The sequence below is a fragment of the Microcebus murinus genome, chromosome 9 (assembly GCF_040939455.1).
Source record: "Microcebus murinus isolate Inina chromosome 9, M.murinus_Inina_mat1.0, whole genome shotgun sequence".
NCBI lineage: Eukaryota > Metazoa > Chordata > Mammalia > Primates > Cheirogaleidae > Microcebus > Microcebus murinus.
In genome coordinates, this window is record NC_134112.1 from 89,560,788 (window position 1) to 89,575,394 (window position 14,607).

Consider the following 14,607-nt stretch of genomic DNA (forward strand, 5'->3'; position numbering starts at 1 on the left):
TAACTAGTTTCCTTTTTCCCATATCTACCGCTGACCCGCCAATTCAAAGGACAAGCAATATGCTTGTAAATCGCCACGGGCTCTGAGGAAATGGCCTAAGCGTTCAACCGGAAGCAAAAACTGAGCGCTGCGCGCGCCACCTAACGACCAGCTGGAGTGAAGCTAAACCCGGAAAGTCGCAACACCGGAAGGGGACTGGCTACTTCCGGTAATATCGCAAGGGAGCAGAAGCTCAAAGGCCAAGTCTCGAAGATCCGGCGAGTTTGCTCAACGAGCTCGGCTCTGCGACGTCCCATGCCTGCTTTTGCGCAGGCGCGGGGGCTACTGCGCAGGCAAGCGCGTACACAAAAGCGTGCGCGCGCCCGTTCTGCGCCCGGCGTAGCAGTGCTGTTCGGCGGGTAAAGCCTTTGGAGCTGTAACGCAGGCTTTTGTTCTCTGAACTACAACTCCCAGCGTGCCGCGCCCCTCATCTTGGTGCTACGTGTGGTCTCCCAGGATAGGGTAAAAAGAAACTTAAGTGACAATGACGTACCAAAGACGAAAAAAATTGAATACGTTGTTTAAGCGCGTCGTTCACAGAAGCCCCAGTGGCCTAATGGATAAGGCATTGGCCTCCTAAGCCAGGGATTGTGGGTTCGAGTCCCATCTGGGGTGGAATAGCTTTTCGTGTTTAAAATTTTCTATTCCTTTCTTAAAAAACTATAGCAAAATCTGCCAACTTAATTTTACTTTTTCCAAATGAGAAGCATGTATGTGTGGTTTTACTACATGTTGGGGTGCAATTCTCGAGAACCTGCATGTTCTTTTTCCTTCCTCTAAGCCGTAGGTCCCGTAGGGTTTTTGAGAAGTCTGTCAATACGTTGAATTTTGATATCTCTTCTAGAAATCATTACAAAAATATTTTCTCAGCGTGTTCCATATCAAATCCACACTCACTCCCGCTAGGCCCGGTTCTCCAGAGATTCAGCGGTCAGTCACCTGGAGGCGTCTTAAATGACGCAGTCAGGAAAGGACCTCCTTTGTCCTCGCCGGCCTTTCTCCGGGTTTCAGGACACGGTACTCAGTTACATTCGGCCTTCGTTTGCTTTTCTCTTAACTCGTTAGGGCGCCGCTCGGCGTTCGATGAATATGTCTTGGTAAAATAGGGAAGTGAGACGTTCCACTACCCGTCAGTCGACAGGGGGAGCCGGTAGTCTGAGTCAGCCGTACCATTGAGCGCCTGGGCGCGGGGGGGTGGGCCCGCGTGGTGACGGGGTTAGCAGGAGTTTGTCAGGCCCCAGGCTCCAAGGCAGGAAAATGGCGGCCTTAGGGTCACCGGCGCGCACTTTGCGAGGCCTTCTGCGGGAGTTGCGCTACCTGAACGCGGCTACCGGCCGACCCTATCGCGACTGCGCGGCTTATCGGTACCTCGTGAAGGCTTTTCGTGCACATCGGGTACGGAAGCCATGTCCCGGGTGCTCCACGTCCCAGGAAGGGAGTTAGAGTGGGTGTGACGGGGGTGGGGAGCGCTGAGTCTCCTGCATTTCTGAGGCCGACCCTCCACCGAGCCCTGCGCGGACCAGACTCGAGCCGTAGGCCCTGTGCTGTGGCCTACGCCCAGGGGCCGAGCAAGGCCTGGCAGGGCGCAAAGTCGTCCTGGGGACGTCGTTCCTGTCCTCCGGAGGGGTGGAGCCGCCCCGAAGGACTTCATTGGCTGGTCTGTGGCCTGTGCGGAGGGGAAAGTGGGAGGAAAGTGGAATGGAGGAATTGGAGGGGCAAAGAATGAAGATGGGCTTGGTGGAAGGGAGGTGCGCCACTAGATTAAGACACCGCGTCTGTGCAACACTGTTCACCCTTACCCTAGATGAACTATTCTGAGAAGCTATTTTTTGAGGCACAAAAAAACTGTAGGAAGGTGAGGAATATTGGGAGCTTCTTGAAGAGCAGGAACTGTTTTATTTATGTTGTAGTCCCCTGCACTTAAGAAAATGGTGCCTTGTAGAGCGGTGCTAGAAACCTGTAACCGGGTTGTACCGTCAGCTAAAGCGTTAGCTTGGTCTATCACCAGAAACATTTTTCACTTCTATAGCATATAAATCTAAACACGCAGGAGGCCATCCCCTGGGAAATACTGTCGTGAAACCCACGCTCCATATTGCCCCTTAAGCAAGAGCCAGTGAAAGATACTTTCATTTTTCAAATGGGGAAGTTGAGGCTCAGGGGCAGTAGAACAATAACTAGAACCTAGATTACCAGGCTACCAAATAGGATTTTTACACTTAATTGCTGCCTTTAGCGTTATGGATCTGGCTTGGAAAGAAGTTGCAACCTATCTCAGAAATAGTAAATGGGAGAGTGCCTAAAGCTTGGGCTTTAGGGAAGGACACCTGGTATCCCTGAGCAATAGGAAAAAGGGACACCCATCATCTTGACTGAATTTCTGAGCCATGGAAGTCAGAATGCAAAATCTTAGAACTAAAATTCACCTAGTTTTTTAAAAATCACAATGTTAGGGATAGGGACTGTGCTAGGAACTTCGGCTAAACATGAAGAATAAGATGCACTTGGTCCTGTCATTTAAGCAGCTTACAGTCCACCTGAGGAGGCCTGTAATGAAGCACTTAGAACAAATAAGTGCTAAAGGTGTAGACAACAGGCGGCAGCGGTAAAAAAGAAGGGGTAGTTAGGGAAAGCTTTCAGGAATAAATTAATTGGGGACCTGAAGGATAAATTGCAGTTAGCAAGTAAATGGGGTTTAGGGATTTTGAAGATCCAGGTATAAAAGCTGCAGAATTCAAAGCCTGGAGAGAGGAGAGGAATTGACTGTTGAGAATGGTTGAGTCTTAGGGTGTGGAGGTAAAGTGAGAAAGAAGAGGTGGTAGGCAGGAATTTAAATTTTATTGTAGGTGTAATGAGAGGCCATTCTAAGATTTGTGAGGAGGTAACATGATTATATTAATAGTTGTGCCTTATGGAAGTAACATTACTCTTGAGAGAGACTTGGTAATGGCTCTGAAATTCCTTGGAAATACATAGAAAATTCATGCTAAAACTTCTAGAAACACCACCCTGTGGAATGCATATGAGGATATGGGGAATAGTTTCTATTCCTTTCTGGCTCAGAGCTAACTCAATGACAGTGTATGCCTATTTTCCCAATCCTTTCCCTAGGGAGAAGGGAGGAACCTCTGCTTTCTCCTTCAGGAAAATGTAGTGTTCAGTGTATTTGGTCTCTTGTTATCTGTGGTTCATTTACTGTGTTCTGTATGCTGCTGACCCTTTCTTTTCTCCTGACGTCTCATGACTCAGGCTCAACCGAATCAAGATCTGTATTCTTGGCCGGGCGCGGTGGCTCACGCCTGTAATCCTAGCTCTCTGGGAGGCCGAGACGTGCGGATTGCTCAAGGTCAGGAGTTTGAAACCAGCCTGAGCAAGAGCGAGACCTCGTCTCTACTATAAATAGAAATTAATTGGCCAACTAATATATATATAGAAAAAATTAGCCGGGCATGGTGGCGCATGCCCGTAGTCCCAGCTACTTGGGAGGCTGAGGCAGGAGGATCACTTGAGCCCCAGGAGTTTGAGGTTGCTGTGAGCTAGGCTGACGCCACGGCACTCACTCTAGCCTGGGCAACAAGTGAGACTGTCTCAAAAAAAAAAAAAAAAGATCTGTATTCTCCTCTCCTACATTAACCTACAATTCCTGTTTCAAACACTACAGATTTGGGTTTATATAATAGAAATGGATGCCAACCTTTATTAATACGTTGACACTAGTGTCAGTGTGAAAATGTCATGACCTTTTAATTAAAAAGTTAAATTTGGTCAGGTGCAGGGGCTCACACCTATAATCCTAACACTTTGGGAGGCCGAGGTGGGGGGATCACTTGAGGCCAGGAGTTTGAGACCAGCCTGGGCAACATAGTGAGACCTGGTCTCTACAACAAATTAAAAAATTAGCCAGGTAAGTGTAATAGTGTGTGCATGTAGTCCCAGATACTCAGGAGGTTGAGGCAGAAGGATCCTTTGAACCCAGGAGTTTGCTGTGAGCTGTGATGATATCATTGCACTCTAGCCCGGGGCAACAGAGCAAGACTCTCAAAAGAATAAAGTTAAATTTGATTAAAACACATGAATTCTATGTTTGAACAGCTAATAAGTGCCACGTTCACACCTATGATCTGCAGATCTTAAACCACAAATTCTAATTTTCAGATTCTAGTCCTAGATATTCATATAGTGAAGGAAAGGGGATCATATAGGCAGTGGTGCCCAGAAACTAATCCACACTTGGACATGGTTCCTTCACTCATTCAAGGCTATGTACACATCCCTGTCTCACCATTACTTTCTCATAACCTCAGAACACAAAACTAGTTAAGTAAAAGACAGTGTATTGACTCAATCTCAAAATTAAGTATGATGAAAAAACAAAGTTTGGAGTCATTGGGTACTCTAGAATGGATATGGAGTTTCCAGCTTCTTAAAGTCATTAGAATCTGGATTTTTCAGATGGATAAGTAAATTGTGAAAGCAAGTACAGTCATCCCTCAGTATCTTTGGGGAAACTGGTTCCAGAACTCTCCTGCCCACTCCTAGAATATCCAAATCCGAAGATGCTCAAGTCCTTGATGTAAAATGGCATAGTATTTGCACAGAACATAAGCACATCCTTCTGTATACTTTAAATCTCTAGATTACTTACAATACATGATATAATGTAAATGCTGTGTAAATAGTTGATGTATTGTTTAGGGAATAATGACAAGAAAAAAGTTTGTACATGTTCAGTACAGACTCAAACATTCTTGTTTCTTTCTATTTTTGATCTGAGGTTGTTTGAATCCAAGGATGTAGAACCCACAGATACAGAGGGTTGACTGTATAATTAATATGAATATAAGCATATTTTATATGTAAAGCTTTCATTTGTTACTATTGAAGACAAAGCTAGTATGTTTCAGACAAAATAAGTTTTCAATTTTCATTGAAATAAAAGGTTTGTACTACATTAACCAAAGCCACAGAAACATAAACTAAAGCAGTTCTTCATTTGTTTGAAATGGAGAAAGTTCCATATTATGTTCCTTAGGTGACATTAATGATCATCTCTGCCATTAATGAATCACCGAGCATCTCTGGGCTTTAGTTTCCTCTTTTATAAAATGAAGGAATTGAAACTACATGACTTCTTCCAGTATTCAAATATAGGGACATTCAATGAAACTCCTTTTAAAAATCCTCTGATAAACTAGAGGTCAGCTTTTGTAATAAACAATTATAGAATGGGTTTATAAGTGTATAAGTATACACATATACATGTTTGTAAACTCCTCTGTGCAATTTACTGTCACTCTAGAGAATGCTAGTTTCAACTGTTTCTCTGTGGACCTGTATCTGGGGTGTTAATGGAGTTTCTGACTTGCTACTTCTCCAGGTCACCAGTGAGAAGTTATGCAGAGCCCAACATGAGCTTCATTTCCATGCTGCCACCTACCTCTGCCTCTTGCGCAGCATCCGGGAACACATGGCTCTTCATCAAGAATTTCATGGCAAGGGTGAGCGCTCAGTGGAGGAGTCTGCTGGCTTGGTGGGTCTCAAGTTGCCCCGTCAGCCTGGAGGGAAGGGCTGGGAGCCATGAACATGGAGTTTCCTTGGATGCTGCATTCATATGAGAATTTAATCATTTCTATCAATATGTATTTATCATTAAATTTTTTTTAAAGTTTAGGGGGTTTTTTTTCCTGTAATTTTGTGGACTGCATGGTTCTTGGGAATTAACTGGAGGTTTATTCTTTACTCTCAGTATTTACTGAACTTCTCACACTAGGCTGATTGATGTTCTTTGCTTTTAAAATGTTTAGTGTTTTTATTTTAGAAGTAATACAAGACTTTTGTTTAAGGAATTCAAATGTTATAAAATAAAAGTAAGCCCTCTTTTCTTGTCCCTCATTCCTCCCCTCTTCTGTCCTCATTACCACGTGGTAACCATTACTAACAGTTTGATATGCATCCTTCCAGATATTTCCGATGCATTTACAATTACAAGTAGAAACCTTGTTTTAAAAATATACAAATATGATGTGTTAGGGTCCTGGCAGGAAATAATTGGCACACTCAAATAGGGTTATTTAGGAGAGTTAAAGGGATACATAAAGATTTGGACTGGATTAAGGTCAAGATGGTGATGCTAAGGGACTAACAGCAGTGGGGAGCCCTTGTCTCTGTAGGCCTGACAAGTGCTGGCCCTCAGGTGGAGGAAATGGCCACAGCTCAACTGTGGCCCACAGGGAAGAAGTCCAGGGAGAAGGGGAGGGAACGAGCACACTGACATCTTCTACCTAATTATGTAAAATTATTTTTCCTCTTGAGCTCCTTAACTTGGTAAATGGCTCTACCATACACTTGGCTGATCAAGTCCGAAACTTGGGCTTTGGGCCAGGCGCGGTTGCTCACACCTGTAATCCTAGCACTCTGGGAGGCCGAGGGGGGAGGGTTGCTTGAGCTCAGGAGTTCAGAGACCAGCCTGAGCGAGAGTGAGACCCTGTCTCTACTAAAAATAGAAAAATTAGCTGGGTGTCATGGCCCACATCTGTAGTCCCAGCGACTCACCTGTAGTCCCAGCTACTTGGGAGGCTGAGGCAGGAGGATTGCTTGAGCTCAGGAGTTTGAGGTTGCTGTGAGCTACGTTGATGCCACTGCACTGTACCCAGGATGACAGAGTGAAACTCTGTCTCAAAAAAAAAAAAAAAAAAAAAAATTGGGCTTTATTTGGTATTCCTCTTTCCTCATCCTTCACATTCAACCAGTCAGCAATTTCTGCTTCTAATAGCGCTGATAGCCTTCTTGCCCTCTCTATCTCCACTGACCACCCTAGTTCAAGCACTGATAATCTTTTGGCTGAACCACTAAGATAGTTTCCTAAATGGTCCCTTTGCTTCTAATGTCCTTAATTCCTCAAAAATTATTCTGAGAATTGCCAATACTTCTTTATCTGTGGCCCCTTAATGGCATATATGTCAGTTTCTTCTGGTAGATATGTACTACCATGTTTCCCTGAAAATAAGACAGGGTCTTATATTTATTTTTCCTCAAGAAGACACCCTAGGGCTTATTTTCAGGGGATGTGTTATTTTACCCCTCAAAGCGTCAGCTTGCAGCATGCATAGGATAGCTGGGACCTGACAGGGGAGCCAACCTTGTTGGTGGGGCTGCCCGCACCTTTAGGGTCACCTCTGGGATAGTAGCTATCACGATGGGGCAGATGAGATGGGGTGCTCTTCTTTACTGCTCCGCGATGAAATGCATGGGTTGTGCAGATATGCTGTGTAGCCACGCCCATCACTAGGTCTTATTTTCGGGGTAGGGCAAATGCTTAGAAATCCTGCTAGGGCTTATTTTATGGGTAGGTCTTAATTTCGGGGAAACATGGTATAACCTCTTTTTTTCTGTACTGTAAGGTCCTTAAGAATAAGGTCCACGCCTCATTCATCTTTGTAGTTTCCAGAGCACCTTCCACAGTGATTTACACATAGCATATATTAAATAAATGTTTTTTTTTTTTTTTTTTTTTTGAGATAGAGTCTCACTTTGTTGTCCAGGCTAGAGTGAGTGCCGTGGCGTCAGCCTAGCTCACAGCAACCTCAAACTCCTGGGCTCCAGTGATCCTGCCTCAGCCTCCCGAGTAGCTGGGACTACAGGCATGCGCCACCACGCCCAGCTAATTTTTTATATATATATCAGTTGGCCAATTAATTTCTTTCTATTTATAGTAGAGACGGGGTCTCGCTCTTGCTCAGGCTGGTTTTGAACTCCTGACCTTGAGCAATCCGCCCGCCTCGGCCTCCCAAGAGCTAGGATTACAGGCGTGAGCCACAGCGCCCGGCCTAAATAAATGTTTTAAAGTGCATAGCTTAGTTAGCTCCACTCCCTAGGAATAGTCTCAACAACAGAACTATTCATAAAGCATTTCTAAACACTATCTCTTTATGAGATTAACATTAAAATAATAGTATTAAGAGATGGGCCAGGGTGTGGTGGCTCACACCTGCAATCCTAGCACTCTGGGAGGCTGAGGCAGGTAGATCGTTTGAGCTCAGGAGTTGGAGACCAGCCTGTGCAAGAGTGAGACCCTGTCTCTACTAAAAATAGAAAGAAATTAGCTGGACAACTAAACATATCTAGAAAAAATTAGCTGGGTATGGTGGTGCATGCCTGTAGTCCCAGCTACTTGGGAGGCTGAGGCAGAAGGATCACTTACGCCCAGGAGTTTGAGGTTGCTGTGAGCTAGGTTGATGCCATGGCACTCTAGCCAAGGCAACAGAGTAAGACTGTGTCTCAAAAATAAAAAAAAAGGTGATATAGCCATTTATTCAATTGAATAAATCAAAAAATTAGAAATATTAAGTATACTTTTATATTTGTTATTAATATCTAAGGATATTTTACTTTAGTAAGAGTTAAGAAAGCAAAAGGATTAGGATAAGTTAATGGTTTGATTTCCTTTGTTGTTACAATATATAATAAATAACATTTTTCAAGAAAGATTTGAGGTAGAAGTGCCTAATGGTAAGAAATACTATGGGTTTTTTTTTTTTTAGACAGAGACTTGCTCTGTTGCCTAGGCTAGAGTGCTGTGGTGTCAGCCTAGCTCATAGCAACCTCAAACTCCTAGGCTGAAGGGATCCTCCTGCCTCAGTCTCCTGAGTAGTTGGGACTACAGGCGTTCGCCACCATGCCTGGCTAATTTTTTCTATTTTTAGTTGTCTGGCTAATTTCCTTCTATTTTTAGTAGAGACAGGGTCTCACTCTTGCTGAGGCTGGTCTCCAACTCCTGACTTCAAGTGATCCTTCTGCCTTGGCCTCTCAGAGTACTAGGATTACAGGTGTGAGCCCCCATGCCTGGCCTATTATGGGTTTTAAGTCATACAGATTTAGGTAGTTTTTTTTTTTTTGAGACAAGAGTCTTGCTTTGTTGCCCAGGCTAGAGTGAGTGCCATGGCATCAGCCTAGCTTACGGAAACCATAAACTCCTGGGCTCAAGCAATCCTGTCTGTGGCTTCAGCCTCCCGAGTAGCTGGGACTACAGGCATGTGCCACCGTGCCCGGCTAATTTTTTCTATATTAGTTGGCCAATTAATTTCTTTCTATTTATAGTAGAGATGGGGTCTCGCTCTTGCTCAGGTTGGTTTTGAACTCCTGACCTTGAGCAATCCCCCTGCCTTGGCCTCCCAGAGTGCTAGGATTACAGGCATGAGCCACTGTGCCTGGCCCAGATTTAGGTTTTAATCCCACCTTTATAATTTATCTGCTATGTGATATAGGGCAGGTTAGTTGACCAGTGCTTTTTCTCTCTTCTATAAAATGGGAATGCCAACAAGGTGGTTATAATAAATGAAAATAATGTTTATATAAAACATTTGCGTAGTACAAAATGAATGCCAGGCAAAAAGAAAATCTTATTGTTTACATTTTTTCTTTGAGACAGCCTCTCTCTTTTTCCTGGGCTGGACTGCTGTGGCGTTAGCCTAGCCCACAGCAACCTCAAACTCCTGGGCTCGAGCGATCCTCCTGTCTCAGCCTCCCGGGTAACTGGTCTACAGGCATGCACCACTATGCCCAGCTAATGTTTTTTCTATTTTTAATTGTTTGGCTAATTTCTTTCTATTTTTCGTAGAGATGGGGTGTTGCTCTTGCTCAGGCTGGTCTCAAACTCCTGAGCTCAAATGATCCTCCCACCTCGGCCTCCCAGAGTGCTAGGATTACAGGCATGAGCCACCACACCCGGCCAAAGTAAAATTTATATATAATAGACTCATTTTAAATGTACAGGTCAATGAATTTTGACAAATGAATGTACTTGTTTAATAACCATCCCAGTAAAGTTAACATTTCCATCACCCCAAAAAGTTCTCTTGTGCCCCTTTGCAGTTTCCCTTCCCCACACCTAATCCCAGGCACTAACTAACCTGCTTGCTGTCACCATAAATTAGTTTGGGTCATTCTAGTATTTTATCCAAATGCAGTCATATAGTATGCACTCTTTTGAGTCTGCTTCTTTTGCTCAGTTTACTGATTTTGAGGTTAGCAAACCATGTTGTTGCTGTATCCATTTTCTGCATTTTTTACTGCCTATTCACTCTCAGTGCACTGCAGCATGGTTTCTGCCTCTCCCCTCTACCAAACTGCCTCACAGGATTACTGCCTCCATTTTCCACTATGCACAGATCTGATCTGGTCACAGTCCTACTTACAACCCTTCAAAGTAAAAGGGACTTCAGGATCTGGTCCTTGCCAAACCCTTTCAGCATCATCTCTACTCTCTCCCTGTAGGGTGACAGTTCAGCCATACTGAAATTCAGTTCTTAGGAGTTGTGGTCTTTATTTCAACATCTGGCTACTCCTTATACATGGAAAACTCTTCTTTGAAGCATGCTGCCCTTCCCTAGCTATTTCCTCTTCATTCTTCAAGATTTCAGGGTAAATTTCACTTTTTCTCTTTTCTTCCTTCAATAAGCATTTATGGATGCCTACTATGTGTTTGACACTGGCTTAGGTGACCTTTTCACTTTTTTTTTTTTTTTTTTTTTTTTCTCCTCTTTTTTTTTTTCTTGAGACATAGAGTATCACTCTTGCCCAGCCTAGCTCACAGCAACCTCAAACTCCTTGGCTCAAGCGATCCTCCTGCCTCAGCCTCCCGAGTAGCTGGGACTACAGGCATGCACCACCATGCCCAGCTAATTTTTTCTATATATTTTAGTTGGCCCATTAATTTCTTTCTATTTTTAGTAGAGACAGGGGTCTCATTCTTGCTCAGGCTGGTTTTGAACTCCTGAGCCTTGAGCAATCCGCCCGCCTCGGCCTCCCAGAGTAGACCTTTTCACTCTTAAAAAAGTAAAAGTGTTCCTTTTCAAGCAACATAGTTTGTATATGCTTTTTAATCCCCCTGTCTTTAATAGACCAGTTAACTGGATCTTTCAGTTTAAGTTTGGCTCTTGCCATTTCTCTTCTCCACAAGCTTCAGATATTAATGCATTTCCTCTTATTTTCACTAGAACTGAGGATGTTTCTGGCTATAAAATAGTTACTAGTATTTTGCTGTCCCTTGTCAGGGTAAGTGTTAGGGATACCAAAAAGAACATGTGATAAGAACAAGATGTTCACATAGTAGGATTATGTAGAGGGAAAAGAAATTTATGTTGCTTTGAACAAAAGGCAGGCTGATCCAAGGCATATTCTGTTTGTAAGGTAAGTTTTTAATTCATCTGACTAAAAGATATATACTTTTCACAGAATTTGAATTTTTAAATCTGCCTTTAACAGGGACCATGTTTATAACATTTGGTTGTAGGTATATACTGATGCCCCAGGAATAACTGCAATATTAATTTTCATTATAACCTTTAATTATTTACATTTAGTTTATAAATTATAATAAATTGAACACTTGTCTGGTGTGGACAGCTAGCAAAACATATGTTACTTGTACCTATTCTAATTTTTAACTACACAGTTTTTAATTTATAGATTAACCCTATTTTACATAATTTCCTATTGCCCTCTGAGACCTTGTTCCTGAAGAGGAATGGTTATCATTGTTAAAATGTAGACAGACATACACAGTTTGTTTTTCAGATAAGATTAATACATAACCACATTTGAAAACTGGAGAAAAATTTACAAACAGAACAAATTTCCAATTCTGTTAATGTCAGTATAGGTATTTGGAGTAAACCTTCCACTGAAGCCAACTGAAAAAGAGTAGATGAAATGTTTTTTACAATTCTTAAAATCATTAAAGAACTAATAATAGTGGGGAAATACTGGGCCAAACTTAGGAGAAGACAACCAAGAAAAGTGTAGCACACAAAGGCACATTTTTGGCTTGAGAGTATTTGTCAATTTGGTAGAAGTATCTTCAATATTGAAACTGAACTGCACTTGTGATGAACCTATAGGGCAGGCAGACAAGCACTAGGCTCATCTAGGTAGGGACTCTAATGAACCACACCCACTTTAAGTTAGGACCCTGAAGTTCACACTCAAGTGTGAATTGGAAGTAAAAAAAACAAAAAACCGTACCTGCCAGACTTTCAGTCCAGATTTTTTTTTTTTTTTTTTTTGAGACAGAGTCTCACTCTGTTGCCCAGGCTAGAGTGCCGTGGCCATCAGCATAGTTCACAGCAACCTCAAACTCCTGGGCTCGAGCAATCCTGCCTCAGCCTCCTGAGCAGCTGGGACTACAGGCATGTGCCACTATGCCCGGCTAATATTTTCTATATATTTTTAGTTGACCAATTAATTTCTTTCTATTTTTTAGTAGAGATGGGGGTCTAACTCTTGCTCAGGCTGGTTTTGAACTCCTGACCTTCAGCTATCCACCCACCTTGGCATCCCAGAGTGTTAGGATTACAGATGTGAGCCACTGAGCCCGGCCCAGCCCAGATTTTTATCATTTGGTGGTCAAAAGAAACTGAGGTAGTCTCTGACTAGTAATGTCTTCAATTATCCAACAGAGAAAAATAAAAATCCTCTCTGCAGGAAGATAACATTATATCCTACACTTAGGGCTTATATTATTCCTATACATATTTTTTCAGATACATGTTCAGCACACAAAGATAACCAGATACCCAAGAAAACAAGAATTCATATGCAAGAATCAGCAGAAATGACAGATGATAGAAACAGACCATGAAAACCTTCAGGTACTAATTGGCAAACTCAGATTACACAAAATTGTTCACTAAGGTCAAAGAAACAGGCTACCTTAGAAATTTCACCAGGGAACCAGAAACTATAAAGTGATACAGTAGATTTGAAAAAGAATCCAATAAAAATTCTAGGACTGAAAAATAAAGAATTCAACTGATGGATTTAATAGCACAAATACAACTGAAGGAGGATTGGCGAACTGTAAAATTTGTCAGAAAAAAAATATCAAGAAGGCAGCTTCAAAAGACAAGATAGAATGTGTAAAATCAAGAATAAAGAGAGAAGATACAGGGAAAACTATCTAATATACATGTATTTAAAGGTTCAGAAGGTAAGAGAGACAATATCTGAGGAGGTAACAGCAGAGAATATCTTGAATTGATGAAAGATGTTGTTAGTTCATGGATTCTCAATGAATGAATGAATGCTCATTGCTCAATGAGTTTCTAGCAGAATAAATAAAACCCACACCCAGATACATCATAGTAAAACTTTAGAAAACCAAAAGCAAAAAGAACACTATTTTAAAGTAGCCAGGTACATTCAAAGGAGTGACAGATTGAGAACCAACTTCTCAGGAGCAGTGGAAGGTAAAGGTCAGACAGAACCTATGTGCTGAAAGAAAATAACTTCCAATCTAGAGTTCTATAAAAATATCCATCTAGAATTAAAGAAAAATAAAGATTTTTCCGACAAACAAAAATGGGAAAGGTCCCCACTAGCAGGCCAAGACAAAAGCAAATCCTGAAGTACGGTAGGCAAACTATTTAATATAAAGAGCCAGATAATAAATATTTCTGTCTTGCAAGCCTTACATTATGGTATCTGTCACAACCACTCAACTCTGCTGTTGTAAGGGCAAAAGCAACCATAGGCAGTATGTAAATGAATGAGCCTAGCAGTATTCCAGTGAAACTTTTTTTGAGACAAAGTCTCACTGCGTTGCCCTGGGGGGAGTACAGTAGGGTCATCACAGCTCACAGCAATCTCAAACTCCTGTGCTCAAGTGATCTTTCTGCCTCAGCCTCCCAAGTAGCTGGGACTATAGGTGCCCTGCCCCTCCACACCTGGCTAATATTTTCTAATTTTCATAGAGACAGGGTCTTGCTCTTGCTCAGACTGGTCTTGAACTCCTGACCTCAAGCAATCCTCCTACCGGAGGGCTAGGATTACAGGAGGGCTGTGATTAACAGGAGTAGGCCACTGTGCCCAGCCCTCCTGTGAAACTTTATTCACAAAAACAGGCAATGGGCTGGATTTGGCCTGTGGACTATAGTTTGCTGAGTCCTGTGTCCTGAAGGATAAACTTCAGACAAAAGGGAAATGATCTCAGATGGCAAGGGTGAGATTTCAGAAAGACTGAAGAGCAAAGTGGTAAATAAGTGAACACTGATTATATAAAACTTGGTTTTAAGAAACATGTAGAAACTAAAACTGGTAACAACAGCATATAACTTGGGAAAGGGGGTACATGGAGTTAGTGTTCCAGGTTCCTTGTATTAGCTCTCTGGGGGACATATAAAGGTATTGATTAAATTAGACTTTTTTTTTTTTGAGACAGGGTCTCACTTTGTTGCCCAGGCTACAGTGAGTGCCTTGGCGTCAGCCTAGCTCACAGCAACCTCAAACTCCTGGGCTCAAGCGATCCTCCTGCCTCAGCCTCCCAAGTAGCTGGGACTACAGGCATGCACCACCATGCCCGGCTAATTTTTTGTATATATATTTTTAGTTGGTCAATTAATTTCTTTCTATTTTTAGTAGAGACGGGGTCTCGCTCAGGCTGGTTTCGAACTCCCAACCTTGAGCAATCCACCTGCCTCGGCCTCCCAGAGTGCTAGGATTACAGGCGTGAGCCACCGCGCCCAGCCTAAAATTAGACTTTGATATCGTCAAGGATTTACGTTGTAACTTCTA

The 14,607-nt window shown here is 42.6% G+C and overlaps 1 protein-coding gene and 1 non-coding gene across 2 annotated transcripts; both read left to right on the forward strand.

The window, feature by feature from the left end:
- Positions 1–581: 581 nt before the first annotated feature.
- Positions 582–654, forward strand: TRNAR-CCU (transfer RNA arginine (anticodon CCU)). The gene has a single exon. It is a non-coding gene; the product is annotated as a tRNA-Arg (tRNA).
- Positions 655–1,147: 493 nt separating this feature from the next.
- On the forward strand, positions 1,148–5,709 carry FMC1 (formation of mitochondrial complex V assembly factor 1). The gene is made up of 2 exons (XM_012767990.3): positions 1,148–1,434; positions 5,417–5,709. The coding sequence occupies exons 1-2, from the start codon at positions 1,297–1,299 to the stop codon at positions 5,618–5,620; spliced, it is 342 nt and encodes a 113-aa protein (XP_012623444.1). The 5' UTR covers positions 1,148–1,296; the 3' UTR covers positions 5,621–5,709.
- Positions 5,710–14,607: the final 8,898 nt, after the last annotated feature.